Source organism: Mobula birostris, chromosome 25, assembly GCF_030028105.1.
Source record: "Mobula birostris isolate sMobBir1 chromosome 25, sMobBir1.hap1, whole genome shotgun sequence".
Taxonomy (NCBI): Eukaryota; Metazoa; Chordata; class Chondrichthyes; order Myliobatiformes; family Myliobatidae; genus Mobula; species Mobula birostris.
In genome coordinates, this window is record NC_092394.1 from 8,000,171 (window position 1) to 8,025,266 (window position 25,096).

The following is a 25,096-nucleotide window of genomic DNA, read 5'->3' on the forward strand; positions in this document are numbered from 1 at the left end:
TTCATTTGGGGAAGGTGGCAAATGATGCACACCTAGTTGAAACTAAATGCTGGAAAATAATTTAAGGGAAGCATAGCATTACAATCCAAATATAACCTACAAGAGGATATAATAAGGTTCAAATTCCCGTACACGGAACGTAAAAAGGCCAGCAGCGAAATAGTCATCTCATTCCATTTGGTGAACAAATTAAAACTACCAAATAGCCATCTGCTGGTGCTTGGCTCAATATCCAGAAATCCATCTTTACTCAATATGACAGCACACCTGGGCTTCTGGAAACAGTTACCTGGGAAATGGCTTTGGTTTTAACCTATATGTGCACTTGCCCAGCTGGCGCAGTACACACTATAAGTCACAGCACACAGGTCACACCCTCATTCATATCTTCAAGGTCAGGATGAGCAGGAATGACTAGTGTAATAACATAAAATCTGGAGTTTATCAGGTTGCTTGGTATTCGGTGGAAAAGTCACCACAGCAATAAATTGCTTAATAAATAAGGTTTATACAATAAATAAACTCAAAAATTTAAGTTGTTATCAGCAGGCACAAGATTCATTCTTTTGTACAGATCACTCCAAATTGCATCAAGTTCAAGATTAAAACAAAAGTTATCTTATCAACTATGACTGTTCTTGGCCATTTTTTTTTCCCCCTACAGAAGTGCTCTGCCATTGCCTTCCCCTGGGAAGTATTCCACAAGACTGGTGACCCTAGCCATTATCAATATTCTTCAGAGACTCAAACACAAGAAAATCTACATATGCTGAAAGTCCAAGCAACATACACAAAATGCTGGAGGAACTCAGCAGGGCCAGGCAATGTTTATAGAAAAGAGTAAACAGTTAATGTTTCAGGCAGAGACCCTTCATCAGAACTGGGGGGGGGGGGGAGAGAAGAGGGGAGAAAGAGGTCAGAGCAAACAGGTAGAGGAAGCGGGGGAGAGTAGCACAAGGTGGGAGGTGATGGGTGGAACTGGGAGACAGGGGGCTGGTGAAATAAAGAGCTGGAAAGTTGATTGATGAAAGAGATAAAGGGCTGGAGAAGGGAGAATCTCATGGAGGACAGAAGGCCTTGGAAGAAAGGGAAGGGAAGGGAAGGAACACCAGAGGAAGGTAATAGGCAGGTAAGGTGGGAGGGGGAACTGGTGAAGGGAAGGCCATTACCGCAAGTTCAAGAAATCGATGTTCACGCCATCAGGTTGGAGGCTACCCAGATGGGGTGCAAGATGTTGCTCCTCCATCCTGAGTGTGGCCTCATCACAGCAGTAGAGGTGGCCATGGACTGACATGTCAGAAAAGCAACAGGAAGCGAAACTGAAATTTAATATGTTTGAACATTCAAATGTTGAAAGTTGAGACAGTTAAGCCAGGAAGTACCCACCGCTGGGCAGGTATTCCACCCATTACGGGTGGGACTTTTAGCTCTTGGAGCTGCAAAAATATGTACAATACAGGGTCCCACCGTGAAGGTGGTGATCCCAGAGATGCAGAGACCCATTTGATTTGGCAGGCCAACAATTGCCTATCTTTGTTATTCAGACCTAGGACAACTAGAAAAATCTGTTTACAAGAGAGCAGAGAGGAATGGCTTTTGGAAAGCAGTCTTGAAAGTCAACATTTGCCTGATGTCAGACTTCAGTACTGTAGGCAGTTTTGGGTCCCCTACACAGAAGATGTGCCGGCACTGCAGAGGTCCGGGGTGGGGAATTCACAAGAATGATCCCAGCAGTGAAAGAGGTTAACATACGAGGAGAGCTTGACAGCTCTGTGTCTGTAGTTAAGAGTTTAGTAGAAGGGCGGATCTTACTGAAATCCAGATGGAGTGGATGTGGAGAGGATGTTTCCTATAGTGTGGGGTTGGGGGGGGGAGAAGAGTCTAGGATCATAGGGCACAGCCTCAGAATAAGACATTTATAGAACAGATGATGAAAACATTTCCTTAGCCAGAGGGTGCTGAATCTGTGGAATTTATTGACACAAATGGCTATGCAAGCCAAGTCATTGGGTATGTTTAAGACGGAAGTTGATAGGTTCTTGATTAGTGAGGGCAAAGGTTACAGAGAGAAGGTAGGAGAATGGGGTTGAGAGGAATAATCAGCCACGACAGAATGGTAAAGCAGACTTGATGGTTCGGATGGCCCAATTCTGCTCCTATATCTACTGATCACAAGACCATAGGAAAGACCCTACAACAAATTAAGTGCAGGGATATAACAATGTGTGGCAAATCAGTGCAGGTGTGAATTGTGCAGCCTGGAATATCTCAAGAGTCCAATGGTAACATGACCCATTCTAAAACATTAGACCCCAGTTTTACTTACTTCGATGTAATCAAGTGGCATCCTTATCTGTGAAAAGGCAGTTTGGATGTAAACTGAAACTTGACATAGAAGATTAGAAATTGTTATACAATTGAAGCTATGTATATGCACATGAACTGCCATCTTTGAACTAGTTTGTATATCAGTGTACCTGGCCCTTTCTGTTCACTCCAATTATCCCAGAAGTAGCATCATGCCCTGCCGTGACAAAGATGGTCTCTCCACTAATCCTGTTCATGTAGATGCAGGTACCAGTCTCCAAATCATACAAGTGGATATATCCATATTTAGTGATCAGGAAGACAACATCATGTTTCGTGCTTATCTTGAAATAGAAAAGAAAGTGGGATTAATTTCATACTGATTTAATTAAAACTTTAATGCACTAGTTTTGGTACCTGCTACCTTCAAATTCTCATTATTCACCAGTAATTTGTCATCAGAGTTTGGATGCTGCAAACAGCATCTTGAAATTAATGAATGTTCTAAATTACCATAACTACGACAGATGTTTGTGCTGATTTACACCGCACCAAGAAATTCCTTCCTCAAGCCAACATCCAGTCCCCAGTGTAAAGTTCAACAGTCCAATTCAAATTGAATATGGCATTATTTAACTTTTACAGTTTACTCCATAAATAGGATAGGAAAGTGCTGCAACCATTTTTTTTTTAAAAACAATGAAATAACAATTTACCTGCATCGCAACAGGAAAGTCATTCTGCGCTTCTGGTGGGAAGAAGACATCCACTGCTTTCTTGGCAAAAGGCTGATTCCCTGTTGGAGGAGTACCCACTTCGATGATGTGAAGCTAAAGGAAACAGTAATATTAACAGCATACATAGAGGTAGATAATTAAGCATTACCAGTCAATCTATTGAATCAAACTGCTGGACCAGACATTGTTGGATATCAGTAGCATTTTGTACAAATTAATCCAAAATGGAAGTGTATTGAAAGCTTCCCTGTTGTTACTGTCAGAAATTTCTAGTCATCTTTATATTGCTGGATACAGAATTATCTATCCCACAGAAGGCAGAGGGTTGTAGTAGGCACATGAATGAAAGAAATGGAGGGCGATGTGGGATGGAAGGGTTAGATTGACCTTAGAGTAGTTTCAAAGATTGGCACATTATGGGCTAAAGGGCCTGCACTGTTCCATGTTCCACAACCAAAAGTACAATGAGGTTTAGGTATCCTTCAAGCTCACTTTAGTGAGATCCTCAACACACTACAGTCAAGCATTGAATTAGGCACCTGGAGTGAATGTTACGCAGACTAGCAAGGGTATCAGGCTTTGTTAATGTGCCGGCTGGTAAGGATGAGAAGGATGGAACTGCCAACACTACCAGTCAGACTTTAAGCTGCTTGAGACAACACTGCAAATACTTGGATCTACAGCAAAAAAAAAAGGGAAATAAAAAAGTAGAGGAACTGAGGTTAAGCTGCAATGGAGGAGACAAGAGGGATATCTGTGGAAGCCATCACCCAGCAAAAGGGGAAAAAGGGTTTTACCATGTCCTGATGCAGGGTCTTGACTCAAAATGTCAACTATCCCATTTTCTCCCCAGATGTTCCTTGACTTAGAGCTCCTCCAGCAGTGGCAGTTTGGTTTTTTTCGCTTTGAGGTAGGTACTTCACTAGGATTTTTAGAACCATCTTTCCATGGGTAAGCTCAGCACTTGCAAAGTCGCATGCAGAAGCTTGCAGAAAGTAGGTCAAATTTTAACTCCAGAGACAGGAATGCCTGACCGCATAGCATTGTTCAACTGCCCCCACCGCTAGACCCCTCATCTCCTCCACTGCTGCTTAGCCTGAGTGGCTCTATATTTTTTTTGCTGTAGATCCCAGTATTTACAGCCTTGCAACTGCCAGCGACATAGCCAACCATGAATAGATTAGGTAGCAAATTGGTTTGGAGCTGGTAATAAATTTCTTGCCAGCTTCTTTAGCACATTTGGACTTCAGAGGGACAATCGAGATATTTTGAACAGCAGCAATTACCCAGTTAACTGGGGAAAGACTATTAAGCTATGGTGACCTGCTACTACATGCAGTGGACTCACCTTTCCACCAGCCTGGCCTCTAACAGCAAAGCAGAACAGTGTTGACTCTTCCGCATTCCCTTCCATCTTGAATTGCGCAAACGCTGCTGCGTGGCCTTCAATCGGCTGAGACACTTTCCGATCCAGAGAGTAGAGCTGCATTGCACCCACTACTCTGTTTTGCTGTAAGTAGAAGCGCAACTTAAAAGTTTCCGACCAATTATGCCCCCAAGTTTGATGAAGACCATCATGTGCACTAAACCCTTGGTGCACTGGAACTAATAGATAGTCATTTGCCAACTACCAGCTTTTTCAACTGGACAGCCTTGGCTGTTGAAACTCGAAACCATAGGCCTCTAGAGTTAATATTTTAGTTTTATTTAGAGATACTGCACAGAACAAGCCCTTCCAGCCCAACGACCCTCACCACCCAGCAACCCACTTATGTAGCCTTAACCTAATCACAGAACACTTTACAATGACCGATTAACCTACTAACTCGTCTATCTTTGGACTGTGGGAGGAAACCTGAGCACCTGGGAGAAACAGATACTGAAATAGTGTTGTGCTATTTGCTATGGTACCCGAGAGTCAAAATTTTACATGAAAACCACCATGCAAGTGTTGGGCACGTGGCCAAGTGGTTAAGGCATTGGTCTAGTGATCTCAAGGTCGCTAGTTTGAGCCTCAGCTGTGGCGGCGTGTTTGTGCCCTTGAGCAAGGCACTTAATCACACATTGCTCTAGTGTCTGTGTGAGTGGCACCCCACACAGACTTCCAATCTGCGCCTTGTAAGGCATGAAAATGCCCGACGCAGGCCTCTCATGGTCTGAGTCAACGTCCCCTCCCCTCCCACCGTACAGGGACTTCTGTACGGAAATACAAAACTAGCTCATAAACCTCACTTATGCATTTCCAATCCATCATGACAGCAATCTCTTTCTCCAATCTCTCTCCCCAATCTCTCCTAGCTGCTGCTTATAAAACAAAGGCTTAATTTGTCTTAAATCAATGCTATTCATTAAAGTAACATTACAGCAAGCTTCAATACAAATTTAACACTACCATCACCCCACCTTTGAAATTGAGACAATTGAACAAACTTCCAACAAGCCTGCTCATGGAAATAATTATGCCCATACAGGACAAAAAGTATGAGTATCTGGTTAATTAAAAAAAAAGAGCATACCTGAGCAGATATACCAATAAGCAGTAGCCACTTCTGCTTGGCATCAGTCCGATAATTGATGATCTGGCAGCCTGCTAGACTGGAGTGCCTGTCAAAGACCTTCATTGGCTGAGACTCCCCCTCCATACTCCAGTGATAGACAGCAGTGTCAGTCACCAGGGCAATTGTGTTCAGAGAGATCCACTTCCAGAAAGTGACATCGTCCACCATCGTGTGAGCCTTCATTTTACTTTTCATTTCAATGTTAAATATTTGCAATGTTTTGCCAGCTGTAGGAATTTGAATGATTCATTAATCCAAAGTCACTGCCAAAGATACTGCCAAATTGCTCAACCATCTTTATTCTGCTCTCCACATCCCCCTTCTGGACTTAATTTAATGCCACAATTTGTTACCATTAGGTCAGCTGCACATTCTTAAACTAAAGGATGTGGAATGATAAATTTTAGTTTTCAAATTGGTGAGCAGTTTAAGTGAAGAATCTCCAGGACTGACTCGTCATCTTTGAAAGAAGCTTTATAACAGAGGTGTGAAATAAAGGTATTGAGCAATGTACTATTTATTGTAAAAAGATGCACCTTTTACAAGATTGCATTACATGTGAATGGTGACAGGCCTAAACCAGGCAGACATTCATCTGTATGCATTTCTAGAACAAACCACACCACTCAAGGATGGGAACATCTACAACCAGCACTTGCAACGATGCTACAGTTTTTCTACTTTTAAAAAAAGAGACATGGACCAAGGTTTACAAGATCAGAATAACCATACATTCCCAGAATCCTGAATCACTTTGAAGTAAAATGACCCAAAACTCACCCACAATTCAACACTAATTAGGAATTCCACTCACCCATTCAGAATCCAAAACACCAGACAAGTTTTGATCTTCACTAGTAGACCATTTAGCAATTGAAGATAAATTGATTACATAAAAAACTACATTTACCCAATTGTGGTCAAAAGGCTATTAGAACTTCTTCCCAGTTCTACAAACACATTAATGGCTAAATAGGAGGGAAACTCCCAATTTTGTTTGTTCCCATCCCAAATATTCAGTGATACACAACACTGCCAATCAAGATGCAAAATTTAGACTTAAAAGCTCCATTCTGGTCCAGTTCATAAAGTGCAAATTGCATTTATGCACTTACATTTTAGAATTCTGACTTCATAAAAAATGCCCTGAAGTCACACTGGTGAGCTCCAAAAACTTTGAAATTAAAATTAATTCTGGCCACCCATTCCCAATACAACCAATTTTTTTCTAAAATCTTACCCAAAGTGTTTACTTTTTTTTTTTAAAAATGTGCATTTTACTCAATTAATTCAAGTTCTCCAGCTTTACATAGCTGCAAAGAGGGAGATTCAAACTGCAGTTGGCCAAGGCTAAGCTAATCCATTCATTATGCTAAAGTGTAAAAGACATGTTCAAACTACAAATGCAAGTCCAGACTGGTCACTTTTGAAGCAGAAGTTCAGAGCTTCCAACTTTTGCGACGCGAGTACTACATTTCAGAATCTCAGTTCTGAAATGTGAAGTTGGTCAGGATCTAATAAGGAAGTTATATATTTACAAACGGGACCAGTAACCGGAGTTTAATATATTTTTTTAAAAACTCACCATCTACTTATACAAAGTAAGCAGTAAAGAAAAAGTAATTGAATCAGTAAAAAACCAGATACTAGGCATCATAAAAAGCTAGCTGAAGATCTGAATGAACTATATGGTGCACATATCATCTGTATCCTCCTAGTGTTTCAAGTGTGTGCCACAACTATAGCTTCCACAATTGTACTGTTAAGTGAGCAGACAGTAGTTCCAATTTCCAAACCTTGACTCCCTGCAGAAAGTCAGCATGAAATATTCTGCACAAAATGATGGATTTTAAGAGCAACATACAAAATACTAGAGGAACTCAGCCGGTCAGGCAGCATCTACAAGGGAAATAAACAGCATTTCCAGTAGAAACCCTTCATCAGAACTGGAAAGAGGGAACAAAGACAGAAAAAGGTGGGGGGGAGAAAAAGACAAAGTGGAGAAGCTGGAGGGGAAAGGGGGGGAAGAGCTGAAAGACTGAAGGAGGAATCTGAAAGGAGATGAGAATGGACCATGGGAGAAAGGGAAGGAGGGTCACCAGAGAGGTGATGGGCAGGTGAGTAGAAAGGGAGCAAGAAAATTACTGAAAATAATTACTAGGGTTTGGGGGGGGGGGGCGGAGAGAAGGAGTTGCTAGAAGAAATTAGAGGAAATAATGATTTTTAAAGCTGGTCTTAATTTGAATATTTAAGTTCAACCAAAAAGTTAAAAACCAAATAAATTGTTCCTTAATTTCAGATAACATTAAAAAGGTTATAGTTAGTTGCATTTCATTCTTAAACACATGTTACTAACACCTGCATCTCAGGCATGGCAGATCCAATTTCAAACTTAAGGATTTGCGTATAGCACAAGCATTGCTGATCTTAATGTCTGCGTGATGCACACCTCTCCAGTTCACATCCCAATGCTGCAGTGTACTCTGTAACATACTAGAGTGACAGATATTTAAATAGTGTCACTGTATTAACATACAACTGAACTTCTGCAGCAGGACAAACCACTGAAATCTAGACATACAAAACTTACTATGAGTTAGACATTTTACCAGGTTGCCATGTTGAATAGGAACAGGGAATTTTGAGCAAATTGGTTTAAACTGCACTAAACTACTAGGACATCGACTCAGGCCTAGGGGGCTAGCATCAGGCAAGACCGCACTAAAGTAGCCAGGTAATCAGAAATAATTTTGGTTTCACAATCTACCCAAGGTTTTGAAGAACTAGAAGTGTAGAGCAACTGATGCACCATCCCCAAAAGGCTCCTTGCTTGGACTCTTCATTCTTTTTTTTAAAAAAATAATAAAACCAAACCCAAATAAATGTCAGGCTAACAGATGTGTATAGCACTATTTCCATCTAAAGCCAATTCATAAACAAGTTACAACTAATCTTGGGAAGCTCAATTTTGTGCCTTTTTAAATGATGTTGACAGTGAGGAAAGTACGAAGTGAAGGGCCTGCAATACAAGATAAAGCTTGGACAATTTTAACCAAAGTTAAAGTCAAAAGAAACTGGTTTGCAATTAAGCAATGCAAAACAAGCTCTCAATTATAGGTTCCTGTTAACTAGCTTGAGACCAAGAAACCAAACACAGAAAGTTAATAGCCACTTTCAAGGACTCTTTACAACTCATGTTCTCAGTATTATTTTTATTTACAGTTTGTCTGAGTTTGAATATTGGTGTTTGTTAATGTATATGAAGTTCTATAAATTGTATTTTTCCTGTATATGCCTGCAAGAATCTCAACGTAGTACATGTTAACATACTTTCATAAATTTCCTTTGAAATTTCCTTCAGGAAGCTCAAGATTTACACCGATTGGATTAGCAGCCAATTATATTACTCTCATCCAGAGTGGCCAAATGACTAGACACAATAATGACTAGATGCTTACTTGACAAGATACATCAAGTTGAAAACTAATAATGTTGAATAGCCAAAATATTCAAACAGTTATTTAGATTCCAGTTTAAATTCAGAATGGCTCACATTAGCTTAAAAGTTAACCAAAAAGCAATCAAAACCAGTTCTGAATTACAGTTAGTGGTGCAATGCATCATTCTACAATTAACTGAAGGAAAAGTCATCTTACGGGTTAAACCTCAGTTCTTGCATTACAAACCTTATGGACTTTAGGAACACATTACAGAACTCTGGTTAGATCACTCCTGGAGTATTATGTTCAGTTCTGACCACCTCATTGTGAAGATATGGAAGCTTTAGAGGGTGTAGAAGAGATTTACCAGAGTCCTAGCTGGACTAGAGAGCTTGCCTTATTTGGAGAGGATAAACGAGCCAGGGCTTTTCTCTTTGGAGAAAAGGGGGGTGAGAGATGGCTTGATAGATGTCTACAAGAGGCATAGATCATGTAGCCCAGGGCAAAAGGGGAATACAAAGGGGAATAATTTTATTGTGACTGGAAGAAAGTCTGTTGGTATGTCAGAGATACGTCTTATTAAAGATAGTGATGGGTGTATAGAACCCATTGCCATGGGTGGTGGCAAAGGCAAATACATTAGAGACATTCACATAGGTACATGGATGAAAGAGAAATAGAGGGTTATGGAGAGGGAAGGGTTAGATTGATCTTAAGGACAGGTTAAAAGAGATGAGAGTGGATATTGGATCACTAGAAAATAAAGCTGGAGAGGCAGTGATTTATTTATTTAGATACAGCGCAGAAAAGGCCCTTTTGGTTCTTCGAGCTGCGCTATCCAGCAACCCAACAACCCAACAACCCAATTTAACCCCAAGCTAATAACAAGCCAATTTACAACAACCAATTAACCTATCTGGAACATCTTTGGACCACAGGAGAAAATTGCAAGACCCAGAGAAAACCGGCACATTCCACAGGGAGGACATGCAGAAATTCCTTACAGAAGATGCCAGAATTGATAGTGGAGATGGTGAGGAGAGAATGGACAAGACAAAGAATAACAGGAATAGGCCAGGGTTACAATGGGGATGAGTGTTATAATCACTTAGTTCTTGGGTTAACAAGAGGGGAGGGGGGGGGTTCAGTTAAGGGAGATCAAGATAATGGCAAAGGAGAGTCAGTACAAGATGCATGACTTGCAGAACTCAGCTCTGATTGGAAAATACCCCAACATTTTTTTTTAATATTGGAGAGGGCCAGAAAGGCTGTAACATACTCGTATGGAAAATAAGGTCCAATTCAGGTGCTCCTTAGGCTTCAAAACAACACAGTGCCACAAACAGATGGGTCAGAATGGGATGGAAAATTAAGCTGCATTGCCAACAGTTTTTGTTCACAAGTACATTTGCAGGAAATTGCTAAAGCAGTGACATGATTGATGGTGCAAACTTGTAGTTAAAGACCAAATCTGTAAACGGTCTTGGCCCAACAATCAATACTGATACAGGTATCATTAGGGAGACCAAATCAGGCCACAGAAAATAAAAATCTTAGCAACACACATAAAAAATGCTGGTGAACACAGCAGACCAGGCAGCATCTATAGGAAGTAGTACAGTCAACGTTTCGGGCCGAGACCCTTTGTCAGGACTAACTGAAAGAAGAGATAGTAAGATTTGAAACTGGGGAGGGGGAGATCTGAAATGATAGGAGAAGACAGGAGGGGAGGGATGGAGCTAAGAGCTGGAAAGTTGATTGGCAAAAGGGATACGAGGCTGGAGAAGGGAGAGGATCATGGGACGGGAGGCCCAGGGAGAAAGAAAGGGGGGAGGGGAGCCCAGAGGATGGGTGAGTGAGAGGGACAGAGGGAGAAAAAAAAATAATAATAAATAAATAAGGGACAGGGTACGAAGGGGATGTGGGGCATTAACGGAAGTTAGAGAAGTCAATGTTCATGCCATTAGATTGGAGGCTACGCAGACGGAATACAAGGTGTTATTCCTCCAACCTGAGTGTGGCTTCATCTTGACAGCAGAGGAGACCGTGGATAGACATATCAGAACGGGAATGGGACATGGAATTAAAATGGATATCAGAATGGGAATGAGATGTGGAATTAAAATGCATATCAGAATGGGAATGGAAATCTTACCTTTTAATGCAATAACCTTGCTGGCTGGGTTCATGATGGCACTATCGGCTGAGATTGGACGGCGAATGGGATTGTTGGGCTCATTCATGTCAATGATAACCACCTGGGCTTGCTCACCAACTTTTTCTCGAATACAGATGAACTTATCTGATTCCATAGTCAGGGTGCTGAATCCAATATTAGCAGGATTAATGCCCAGATTTTGGAGCTGAAACCAGAAGAGCATCAATGAGTCAATGTTCAATACATTTATGAACAAAGGTAAGAAAAATGTTAACATTTCACCCTGATGCACCAAATAGAAGCAGGATTAAATTATTAGCCAGCATTTACCCTACATACACTAACAACCTGGCGTTTTGACAAGTACTGACAACACTCCAGTGGGCAAAATCCCAAATAAGATGCAGAGTACAGGAAGGTGACAGAAAGCCTAGTGACATGGTGTCATCACAACAAACTTTCCCTCACTGTTAGCAAAACAAGAACTGGACAGGAAGGGGGGGGTGGGGAAGGAGGAGAGAATGGATGGTGTACATGTCTCTGTGTACATCAACAATGCTGAGTTCAAGAGAGTTGAGAATTTCAGGTTCTTAAGACTGAACATCAACAGCCAGTCCAGCCATGTAGACACCATTGCAAGAAAGCACACCAGCACCTCCATTTCCTCAGGAGGACAACAATTTATACGCCGCCATCTTATCTGGATGGCTCGTGGCTTGGTACTTGCTCTGCCTGCGATTCCAAGAAACTGCAGAGACTTATGGAGACAGCTCAGCTCATCACTAAAACCAACCTCCCCTCCATGGACTCTATCTACACTTTGCTGCCGTGATAAAGCAGCCAGCATGAACTGAAACTCCACCCAGCCCAGATATACTCTAACCTCTCCCCAAAAACAGATACAAAAGCCTGAAATCACATCCCAGCAGGCTCAAGGACAGTTTCTATCACACTGTTTAGTACAGCAAGATGAACTCTACCTGAATTTACCTTAAACTGTCCAAATGAAACTCTATTCTGTTAGTTTTCCTTTTTAATACCGCAATGCACTGGGTGAAGAAATGATCTATATAGATGGCATGCAAAACAGTTTCTCACTATACTTCAGTAAATGTGACAATAAGCCAATTTACCAACGAGTAAAATGACAAAGAATCAGCTTTAATATCACTGGTAAATGTCGTGAAATTTGTTTTGCAGCAGTACAATGCAATATATAAAAACTAAATTACAGTAAGATACAAATTAAGTAATGCAAAAAGGAAGCATTAAAAAGGAAGGGAGGTGGTGTACATGGGAAGTGCTGTTCCTAAAATGTTGAGTCATCTTCAAGCTCCTGAACCACCTCCTTGATGGCAGCAGTGAGAAGAGAGCATGTCCTGGGTAATGGGGGTCCATAATGATAGATACTGCCTTTTAGAGGCAATAACTTTTAAAGATGTCCAGGATGCTGGGGTGGCTGGTGCTGGCTGAACTTGCAACTTTCCACAACTTATTTTCTGATCTTGTACGTCCACATCAGATGCTGATGCAACTAGTTAAAGCTGTCTCCATTGGCTCTGTTCTCCCAAGGGGCGGGGGGGGGGGAATCAAGAATCCAGTTGCACAGCAAGGTACAGAGGCCCAGAAAGCAACATAACATACAAAGGTAAAAGTCCCCATGAATCCACACTCACCAGAAACGGGAAGAATTAGTTCTTTAAAAAAAGATAATCAGACTAGACAAAGGGAACTGGGAACAAATGTTGAAATATAGTAGAAAAAATGGTCAAGATTGTCAAAATTTGCTGCTAAAATTTGAACTACCAATTTTAATTGGCATTACAACTCATCCTGCTGGCAGATGATAAAGCGGGAATGATACACTGTACACAATCTAGCCAAGCAGCAAGTGAAAAAACTATGATGGGAAGGCTCTGATTAGGGAGGTGGGGTGACTGATAGTTCACGATTTTGTAACTGCATTTTCTTTGGCTATGCAGAAGTGGACAGAATTCTTGCTTTAAAAAAAAGAGAAAGCCAAAGAATTAAATTGCCTTCATTTAAAACTTGCAATGAACAAGGTTTTAATAAGACCAAGCTCACCACAATTGCTATTCCTCATTTGCAAGTTCAACACTTGTAAAAATCCAGGAGAGATTAAAACATTGCCCATAATGGTTCAATTTAAAATTTATGTTTAGCTTTACTTCTCACCTCAGGATGTTATGTACCACAACATCTAGAATTTGGAACAAAAATTAGTGATCAATACTTACCTACATTCTCTTCAGATCAGATTACTGGGCTCCAAGATTTTCTGCTTAAAAGTAGATAATAACCTTTGGCAGTGTCCAAAGCTAACAGAATTACAAGCACATGAACGAAGACATCCTAACTAGCACAGCTGATGGCAGGAAATAATTGCAGAATGTCAGAAATTTAATGACATAAGAATACAAGAATGCAAGTTTGTAATACAGTCTATGTTCCACAGTGCAAATAAAAATGACCATCAATGTTGTGTCCCAGATGTCAAAGACCAGACGTTGAGGAACAAAATCAGCTAAAAAAAATATTAATTAATGGCTGCCACAACATTATGGGCCAAAAAGTCTATTTCGTACTGTTCTGTGTTCTATATCCTAAATCACTGAAGAACTGTATGTTTCGTTCTTGTTCACCCAAAGGACAAGGCCTACTCAAAACCAACACCAATAGTGTACCCTCCATTAGGAATAATGGACTTCCACACATCTGAGGTGGGTTTGAACCAGAGTTAGTCAGACTAGGTCTATACCAAACAACCAGGGCCACTTTCCAGTGAAGAGTATCCTGCATCGAAATCCAGAGTGAACAAGTTCCACTCTCAGCGGCATATTCAAAATTGTCAATACAGGCAGCAACTAGAAGAGCCTCAAGATGAAGCAATGCATAAGATTCCACAAAGTTGGACTACATCACAACCAGACCAGAATCCCAGACTACAAGCAGAAGGATCTTTAACTCATTTAATACTTGGTCAGCAGAGCTGAGATCCGAGACCAAGGGGATGAAGCAATAATTAAGAAAAATTTTGCAATCACTACTTTAGATTCTTCAGTATACCTAATGTTTCAGATGCACAATTTGATTTAATGTTTAACAATACATTTCATTGAATGCTTTGATGTACATGTGACAAATACAGGTAAGCTTTAATTGCAAAAATCTTGATCCAAAAGGAGATCCATCAGAAGGGTACAAGTAGTCTTCTGTAGCTACTCCTCAGCTTACTTGGGTTCAAGCAAACCCAGTCATTGTAACTGCATCAGATTAGCTGAAAGCCCATGGGTACCCATTATGTAACGCCACAAAAATCACATGCTCAGATTCAAGGGCTTTTCATTCATCAGCTGCAATGGGTCACTGTGACATACTGGATACAAGGCCCAACATCAACTAGTATTCACCCAAAGGCAGCCATGGGTTACATTAGGATGGCTGAATAATTAAACAATGACACTGTTTAAAAATGGAGAACTAGTAACTTCATCCTTCAACTATCAAAGCCAAACCACCAGCATCCTGCACTGTTCAAGTTTTATAATATAGTGGATTCCAGTTAAATTGGGGCAGCCGCTTATTTGGGACAACTCTTAAAGAACAAAAACTAATTGACAAAATAACCAGGATTCTCTATGTTTACTTAGGACACTATGCTGCTTAACTGGGACAAAAGAACGTTGCAACAGTTTCTAACTAGCATCAATCATGAGCACTTGCGTGGCCGATAGAGTGAACCACGCTTACAGTATACAGTTTTTAAAACAGCACATCGGTTGTGTGTGCTTTTGTTCAAAAGTGATTGTTGCCACTGATTGTTGGCAAGAAATAAGCAGCAAGGTAATTCAGAATTTTTTTGCTCACCACAGTTTCAAGCATTCAGGCTTGGAAATACCAGAAATGGAGTAAAAATGAAATCAGAATCAGATTTATTACCACCAGCATGTGACGTGCAATTTGTTAACTTAGCAGAAGTTCAATGCAATACATAGTCTAGCAGAGGGAAAAAATAATAAAATAAAATAATAATAATAAATAGACAAGTAAATCAATTACATATATTGAATAGATTTTAAAAACATGCAAAAACAGAAATACTGTATATTTAAAAAAAAGTGAGGCAGTGTCCAAAGCCTCAATGTCCATTTAGGAATCGGTTGGCAGAGGGGAAGAAGCTGTTCCTGAATCGCTGAGTGTGTGCCTTCAGGCTTCTGTACCTCCTACCTGATGGTAAACAGTGAGAAAAGGGCATGACTTGAGTGCTGGAGGTCCTTAAAACCACTCCTTAAAGATGTCCTGGATACTTGGTGAAAACTATTTCACTACTTAAAGTTAGGAACTATAAACATAGAGAACCTACAGCACAATACAGGCCCTTTGGCCCACAATGCTGTGTCAAACATGTACTTACTTTAGAAATTACCTAGGGTTACCCATAGCCCTCTATTTTTCTAAGCTCCATGTACCTATGCAGCAGCCTCTTAAAAGACCCTACTGTATCCACCTCCACCACCGTCGCCAGCAGCCCATTCCACGCAATCACCACTCTTCTGTATAAAAAAATTATGACATCCCTTCTGTACCTACTTCCAAGCACCTTAAAACTGTGCCCTCTTGTGTTAGCTATTTCAGCCCTAGGAAAAAGCCTCTGCATATCCACACGATCAATAAAGAATGAAGGTATTGACAATCATCTTGAATGTTAAATGAAAAAGATTGGGGATGCAATCACTGGCAGCATTGTATGAAGGCAGTCCATTATCTGCACTAGGTGTCTGTGCTGATTGTGAAGAACATGACAGCATACACTGAATGAATTTCTCTGTCAATAACTATTAGGAACTAATACAGTTTTATAGTATTGGCAGGTTTTTAATTTGTTCTGTATTTATTTTAAATACTAAATTTTTACTCAGCTTTTTAAAATAGCCTTTTAACTATTTCCATGAAACTTAAATTGATTGGGACAGCCACTTAATTGGGCCAAAATGTACTGATCCCTACGTGTCCCCATTAATCTGAATCCACTGTGGATGTGGTGTTTCTTTCAGCCCTTCATACCTGCTCTACCATTCAAGACCATTAGTGATTTCTCACCAGTATCCTACTCTTACACTGGTACAATCCCTGCCGCATAGTAATCAACTATAATTTGAAATGTACAGGCACCTGCTGCATTATGGGGGTGGTTCCAAAAAAAAACATCTACATCACAATTATCCTTGTTGTGAATCAGCTGCACACAAGCCATAAAATGAGCCAAAAGTGTGACACAGGGATCCATTTTACTCTGCTGCTCTGATTTGCAAATTCTAAGGTTGCATCTGTTACCCAAACTGCTCTAACACAAGAACTGCCTGTATTCTGGCAACTTTGCTGACATTATGTGCCTCTGATGCAATGGCAAGTTTTTCCCATTGCACCTGAGTATACATGTACTCATGTGTTTGACAATGAACTTTACTTTTAACCAATCAACCCCCATTTTTGGCAATGAATTTCCCATTTCAACTGAAAGGGAAAAATTTCTGTAATTACCCTGTATTTGTTTTGGCAAGTTCAAAGGAACCTCCCCCCCCCCCAACACAAACAAAACATTTTCATTTTTCAAAACGAAAGAAAAATCTGAAGATGCTGGAAATCCAAGCAACACGCAAACAGGCCAGGCAGTATCTACGAGAGTACAGTCAATATTTCGGACTGAATCCTTGATCAGGACTGGAGGGAAAAAAAATGATGAGGAGTCAGAGTGAGGTGGTGGGGGAGGGGTGGAAGCAACAAGGTGATAGGTGAAACCAGTGGGGGGTGGGAGAGGGGTGAAGTAAAGAGCTGGCAAATTGATTGCTGAAAGAAAAAGGACTGGAGAAGGGGGAACCTGTTAGGAAAGGTCAGTAGGCCATGTAGGAGAAGGTTTAGCACTTGTCCTGCTTGTAAGGATAGTGCCAGAAGGGAAATTAGTGGGGAGGGACGAATGGACAAGGGAGTTGCACAAGGAGCAATCCCTGCAGAAACCAAAGTGGGGGAAGAGGAAAGGATGTGCTTGGTGGGATCCTGTTGAAGATGGCCCAACATCTCCTTTCTCACTACCATTCAGGGCCCCAAAACAGCCCTTCCAAGTGAGGTGACACTTCACCTGCAAGTCTGTTGGGGTCATCTACTGTATCTAGTGCTCCCTGTGTGGCCTCCTGTATTTCAGTGAGATCAGACATAGATTGGGAGACCACTCCACCGTCCACCAGAAAAAGCCGGATCTCCCATCAGCCACCGACTTGAATTCCACTTCCCAGTCCATGGCCTCCTCTACTGCTACGAGGCCACACTTAGGTTGGAGGAGCAACACCTTGAACATCGATTTCTTGGCCCCCCCCCCTACCCACCATATCCCCTTACTTGTCCACCTCCCTCTGGTGCTCCACCTTTTGTCTTCTATGGCCTTCTGTCCTCTCCCATCGCATTCCACTTTCCAGCCCTGTATTTCTTTCACCAATTTCCCAGCTCTTTACTTCACCACTCCCCCCACCTCCTGGTTTCACCCATCACCTCGTATTTCCTCCCCCCCCCACTTTCCTATGCTTACTCATCTTTTTTTCCCTCCAGACCCGATGAAGAGTCTCTGTCTGAAATGTTGACTGCACTCTTTCCCATATATGCTGCCTGGCCTGGTGAGTTCCTCCAGCATTTTGTGTGTGTTGCTTCACTTTTAAAAAGCTCATTGGTGAAAAAGGGCTTAAAAGGCATGAAGTACAGAGGTATAAAACGGCCTTTATAAAACTGCTTTCTTTCTTAGTTCCTTGCTTAGGAAGGGAAAAATCTTTAAGTACAAGGAATGGCATTCAAGGTGTGTCTACCCAAACACTGGCCACAAAACACGACCTTCCTACAGTTCGTGGTAGTCAGACTATTCAGCCACTGCTGAATATATTGTGCAAGATCACCAGTCTGGATGTGTATTAAACCACACTCACCTCTCAATTAAATTGTTAGTTCTCAAATTAAATGCAGGCAATTAATAACAGACAATGTTTCAAGCTACATGTATTCACTTATGGTAAGGTGATGTATCTTGCTGCTTTTCATTCTCCTCACAGCAAAAATAAACAGATGTTATAATTCCTCGTTCTCATTCAATGGTTGAGACAAAAAGTACACAGAAACAGGCCCTTCATCCTACTTAGTTCATGCTGAAACCTGCCTAATCCCATCGACCTGCACCGAGACCATACCCCTACCAAACTTGAACATTGAAATAGAGCTCGCATGTGCCATTTGCACTGGCAGCTCATTCCACACTCACAACACTTTGAGCAAAGTTTCCCTTCATGCTCCTCTTAAACTTTTCACCCTTAACCCGTGACAGCTGGTTGTAGTCTCACCTAGCCTCGGTGGAAAACGCTTGTATTTAACCTGTATACCTCCTAATTTAGTATACCTCTCAAATTTCCTCTCAATCTTCTACGTTCAAAGAGTTTAACCTATTCCTTGTAGCCCAGGCCCTCCAGATCTGGCAACATACTTGTAAATTTTCTCTGAACATCTTTCCTGTAGGTAGGTGACTAAAACGGCAAACAGTACTCCAAATTAGTACACCAAATTAGGCTTCACCCATCTTATACGACTTACACTAAGGAGATGATGGCACCTAACAGTGACTCCTTTGCTAACATCTTCAGAAAAAGCTCTATTTCTATCTTTAATATCTCTATTTTTTTCCCTTTCAGGGTTCTTTTGAAGACCCTGACCTAGAGTTACACGCTGACTTCGGTTCTTTGCGGGAATGGGATCCACTCTCGGTCTCATGACTGGTGCTATTCGATATAGCGAGGACGTGGCCTAGAAGACTAGCGCGCCTTCGGGTTTTTGGGATTTTGTGGCTCTGGAGACGGGCAGACTTGGGGTCGGTGCCGCCATCTGGTGTCATGGGAGTACACGGAAGATCAAAAGCAGCTGCTAGCTGCATGCCCCGAGACCCGAGTTCTTTGGGCACAGAGCTCGGAAAAGGCGACGTAACATACTTTTAACAATGCAAGTTGGTGAGTTGTTTGTTATGTCTCCCCCTCACTGTGAAATGGGGACATCTCTTTTTCCCTTACCAGGGAGGGAGAGAGCCTGTAGTATGTCAAATTACCACGTGAACAAGTAGTCTTTGAGGTACTGCAAGTCTGTCTTTATTGATGCTTCGCTGCACGCTTGAGTGCTCGGTGGGGAGCGTTGAGGTTTTTTTTAAACAGATGGGGAGGGAATAATCGTTGCTTTACTGCTGCTTATGCGTGGGAGGGGGAAGCTTTGGGTTCTAACATTTAACATTCATTCTTTGGGGCACTCCTGTTTTCATGGATGGTTGTGAAGAAAGAATTTCAGTGTATATTGTATACATTTCTGACATTAAATGTACCTTTGAAACTTCAACATTACATCATCTCCTGTACTCACATCTTTAATTTATGAAGGTCAATGTGCCAAAAGCTTTCTTTACAGCCCTACTTGTGCCACCACTTCCAATGAATTATGGACTGTATTCCCAGATCCCTTCATTCTACCACATTCCTCAGTGCCCTACTCTTCACTGTGTAAGACCTACCCTAGTCACAAGATCAAGCTGCTTAAATTTTGCTAAACAACCAAATTTCAATGTTGATCTATCTAGTTTCATGGAATTACATGAACCAAGCAGCTACACTCTGGATAACTTAATGTTGCAGACAAAGCTGTAGTTTTAGATCTAAACACAGCTTTGACTAAAATTCCAGTTTCCCCAATGGCAGACAGGTCAGAGCTCTATCAATTAAGTGTGCAACAGCCTTGTTTATTTAAACACGGGCTTTGAAGTTTAGTCCTCTGCTATCAAATAACTATGATCAGGTACTTTGACAAACCTTGGCCTAGAGCAAGTAATTTAGAATAGGGGACTCTTTAGGAAAGGCTTATAACACAAACTCTACAGGAAGCAATTTAGTCAATCTTGCCAGGACTCCTAGAATACATGTAATCTTGGGCAAGAAAGACTGAGAAAAGTTTTTTTTAAATGAAACCCATTTCAAGTTTGGCATATGCAGTGATCGTGGTAATTCACTATTTGTGTAAAAAAAAAGTTGTTTGGTGGCACCATAGTGAAGCTTTTTAAATACTCAGGTCTCTACTCCAAATAACTTTGCACATCTGCTGCTGATGTTTCCAAGTGATGCTATCAGCACTTGGCATCCAAACAGCAACCACAAAAATCACCCAAATGCTGGGCACAAATTTTATAACAACCAGAGCATGAGGTAGAGTTGAACACAAGCCTGCAACAGTCAAATCAAAGGCATTTGGTAGTTCCGTTTTCAATACGTTTAGGCTCAAGTTACACATTCTCAAAATTCCAAGAATTATACGAAGAGATGAATGCAAACCAGGAGGCAAGATCAGGACTCGAGGATAACTACACAAGACCCAAGTGCAGAATGACAAGCAAGAACAACATTCAAATTAGGTGACAGCTTGAAGATTCTTTCATACAAGGAACCAAGAACTGGCAGAAATTTAAACGAGCAATTTTAAAAAAGAATACTGATGCACAAACCACCAGCAAGGTCCAAGCATTGTACAATCAAATGACACCAGCTGAATGCAGGCAAGAAACTGGCATCTGCTCAAAGCAACCAACACGGAGGAAAACTTGGCACTGTAACAGACTCCTTCTAAGGCACTAATCAACTATTTCATCAAGTTTCTTGAATTCTTGTGATGTGTAGGAACAGCCAATATCAGTATTAATTGCATATTTTACAAATGAAGGTTTTAACACTGCATTTAGCAGGTGAGAATTGTTAGTCTATTTGAAGGACGGGTAGTTAAAGGGAACTGAGATTTTTGCCTCAAGGGTATTGTTTGTTTATTTATTTTTATATGTATATCAAAATCAGTAGAAAAGCAAGATTTCCTCTGCCAACTTAATATGAAAGCACAAACTTAATTGGATGAACTTGGTGTATTGGCTCAGACACTGGATTACTGTGCACACCCAAAATTATAACAGTCTTTTCTAAGTGACCAAGTACTACAACAGTTCATTCTCTTTAAAAGATTAGTTTTGTCACACGTATGTCAAAACATTGTTAAGTCCATCGCCTGCATCAACAGCCACAGTCTAAGGATGAGCTGGGGACAGCCAGCAAGTGTTGTCATGCTTCCAGCACCAACATAGCATGCCCACAACTCACTAACCTTAACCCATGTGTCTTTAGAATGCAGGAGTAAACCAGAATGTCCTACATGGTTATGGGGAGAATGTACAAACTCCTTACAGACAGCAGCAGGAATGGAATCCCAACCTTTCGATCACTATTATGCTACCATGTCACCTTCAAACCTACTATTAACGAACACTCCAAGGTTACGATTAAAACTGAAAGTCAGACTCTTGCAAAAATTCTTTCATGCACTGGTTATTTCGAAAGAGATGGGAAATCAGTGCTGCTTTGGAGGTTTACTCCTTGCACCACTCCTATAAGTTACACAATGAAAATAATTCTGCATTTGTACTCTATCAGAGCAGGCTTAGCTGGCTGCACAACTTCAGCAACCTCATTCCATCTGAAAAAGCAACTTCCCTTGACAAGCTACTTAGATATTAAAAAGGGGCATGCAATTCAGTACAAATAAGCCAGAAGAATTATCACATTAGACAAATACTGAAGCTCCTGATAACGTCCTAGAGTTACAGCAAGGCAATCTGTATCACAATTAGCAAATGCTGCAATTACACTCAGGACAGTTGTCTCCGAGACAAGGTCATGTTTAGACTACAGATATGAACAAGTCAATGTTTACTAAAACAATTGCACAGCACCAGTAAAAGCTTCCATACTCCAACTGCAGTTGGTGCAGGAGAAACTAGTTTGCGCAAAAATATTAATGGTATTTGGACCCAAGCTGATAACTGCTTATAGTGGAGGAAGGCAGTAGGGTCAGTGCTGCAGCTTTAAAAAAAATATATGGGAAAAGACAACTTAAGGTGATCTGCTGAATACTTAATTCCATAAAATAGCTCAAGTACGATCAAGGAATTGATTGTGGATTTCAGGAGAACACAACTGTCCTGAAAGGGTCAGCAGTGAAGAGGCTGAGCCGTTACAAATTCCTGGGAAATGCTATATATTCTGAACCCAACACATTGTTGCAATTATAAAGGGATGTCAGCAGCGGTATCTCATTAGGAGTGAGGAGATTTGGTATGTAACTTAAGAATCTAGCAAATTTCTACAGGTATTCCGTGAGAGACTTCTGACCAGTTGCATCACCATCTGTACTGGATCTGAAGAGGCTGCAGAGGGTCATAGACTGAGCTAGCTCTGTCATGAGCACTAGCCTCCCCATCAAAGCCATCTTCAATAGGCAGTGCCTCAAGGTGACAAAAATCATGATTAAGGACCCTTAATACATGCTCATTACTGTCATGGAGAAGTCACAGGAGCCTGAAGACAACATTTTAGGAATACCCTCTTCTCTTCTGCCATCTGATTTCTGAATGGACAATAAGGACAACCTCACTGTTTTGCTCTTTCACACTATTTTGTTTATATATTTTCATTGTAATTTAGAATAAAATTTGTATTGTATTTTACTGGTGCTGCAAAGCAACAAATCTCACTCAATATCAGTGATCATAAATCAGATTAGAAACATAAAAAACCAACAGCACAATACAGGCCCTTCGGCCCACAAATCTGTGCCAAACATATCCGTGCCTTAAAAATTACCTAGAGTTACCCATAGCCCTCTTTTTCTGAGTTCCATATACCTGTCCAGAAGTCTCTTAAAAGACCCCATCATATCGGCCTCCACCACTGTCGCCGGCAGCCCATTCCACACACTCACCATTCTCTGCGTAAAAAAACTTACCCCTAATATCTCCTCTGTACCTACTTCCAAGCACCTTAAAACTGCGCCCTCTCGTGCTAGCCATTTCAGCCCTGGGAAAAAGCCTCTGACTAGCCACACGATCAATGCCTCTCATCATCTTATACACCTCTATCAGGTCACCTCACATCCTTCGTTGCTCCGAGGAAAAGGAGGCCAAGTTCACTCAACCTATTCTCATAAGACATGTTCCCCAATCCGGGCAACATCCTTGTAAATCTCCTCTGCACCCTTTCTATGGTGAAGGCCAACGCACAGTATGCTTTCTTAACCACAGAGTCAACCTGCGCAGCAGCCTTGAGTGTCCTCAAGTTCAGGACACAAGCAAAGCAACCGGCAGTTTATTATCATGATTGAGCCAAAGGAAGTTACAGAATACGCTCAGGAACAAAGTCTACATCCCTTATTTTTGTTCTCTCAGCAAGAATCAACTTGGAATTACACTCCCATCTTATTTGTTTAAATGCAGGATCGCGAATTACTATTTGTGCATTAAATGTGCAATGTCAGGTCAGTCCATGTCCACACAACATTAAATGCATGGACACAGATTCTAATTAATGACTTAATGAGTCATGGGCAAGGAATTGTTCGGAGTCAGATGTTACCATTTCAAGGAAGCTTCCAGCACATGCTCAAGTCTTACTATCTAGCTGATCAAAAAAAAAATCACTGCACATAACAGTTGTAGAAGAATCTCCACTTCAGGAGTTCAATATCAAGCATGTGTCATATCTGATGAGTTTGCAGTCCAGAGGTTCAGAAGAATGAAGCAACAAGCTTGGTGGATATGGCTATTTTAAGTGCTACAAGAACAAACAAGAAAGAGAACTGTTGTGACCATCGCATGCTCAGGCTTAGGATAACATTCCAGTGATAACAATTAATCTCCAAAATAGCCAGTTTCAAGTGCAACACCTGTTACAGAAAAATTACTAGAAAAAAATGACTGAATTACATGTATATAAGTGATTATATAAAAATTATAAACAGGAAAATTCACTAGTATAAAAATAACAATTGTACACCCTAATCCACACGCTAGCAATGCAATCTACCCATGTAACTGGCACAGCAACTAGAACCCGTGTTAGGGATATTTGTCCAGGAGAGGTTTGACGTTAGTTTGTTAACCCTTCCAGTGAAAGAAGAACTGTAGACGACATTGGGTGCATCTTTTCCTGTGCATCAAGATGACTGTTGTAAAGCTGAGGTCTAAGCAAGGGGAGGATTATTCAACTTAGTGGGTGTTTTTTTTTTAAAGCCACGACCAAAGTAGTCACCTTAAGAACACACTTTCCCTCAAGTTCAACCAACAGCTATTTTGACACATGGAATCAAAGTTAGTCTATAATGAGAAGAAACTCCAGAATATGGCTAGACAGTGTTGTTGTGAACGGGGGCTAATAAGGTGCAGTATGGCAGGTTGGAGGAGAACATGATCTGATGGTGGCACAAGTCCCATCATCATACATAGAGTTGACATCTTGGAACTGGGCAAACATGTCCTGTCTACATACTGCAAGTCAACTACAGAGGCTCAGGTGGCTGTTGCTTCAAGTTGATTTCCCACTGGTTGCGAAGATCAGCCCCTCTCCTAGAATGTGGCAAGGTAGGACACTGCACTAAGCAAATGTCTTACCATCTTCAATGATTTGGAAAACTTGACAAAAATGAAGCTGTCAAGTACACAAAATGAAGTAAAACTAAATGAAGCTGAAGGAGAAGTTCAAAGATTTTAAAGAACTGAACTATTTACTAAAGCTCAAAGTCCTAGAAAAACATTTTTCTGGAACCTATTCCAGTGGAAAGAATGCATACCAAGTTCCAGAAAGGATGCAAATCTGCTGCATCCAGCATTCATAACAGGAACCAAGATCCCAGTGTAACTGCTTTGTTCTCAATTTTAGTCTTACAACCTAGCAAGATTTAGGTTTGAACACAAGTACACTAAAACAGCAAAATCTCATGATC

At 41.0% G+C, this 25,096-nt stretch overlaps 1 protein-coding gene across 1 annotated transcript in view; it reads right to left on the reverse strand.

Annotated features, from left to right (window-relative positions):
- LOC140187771 (clathrin heavy chain 1) overlaps positions 1-25,096 on the reverse strand; it is an 84,824-nt gene that overhangs the window by 46,076 nt on the left and 13,652 nt on the right. The window contains exons 3-7 of the mRNA XM_072243462.1: positions 11,198-11,405; positions 5,561-5,829; positions 4,393-4,554; positions 3,024-3,137; positions 2,478-2,651 (exon numbers count right to left, since the gene is read on the reverse strand). Coding sequence (XP_072099563.1) covers positions 2,478-2,651; positions 3,024-3,137; positions 4,393-4,554; positions 5,561-5,829; positions 11,198-11,405 — 927 coding nt within the window. The remainder of the gene's footprint in view (positions 1-2,477; positions 2,652-3,023; positions 3,138-4,392; positions 4,555-5,560; positions 5,830-11,197; positions 11,406-25,096) is intronic.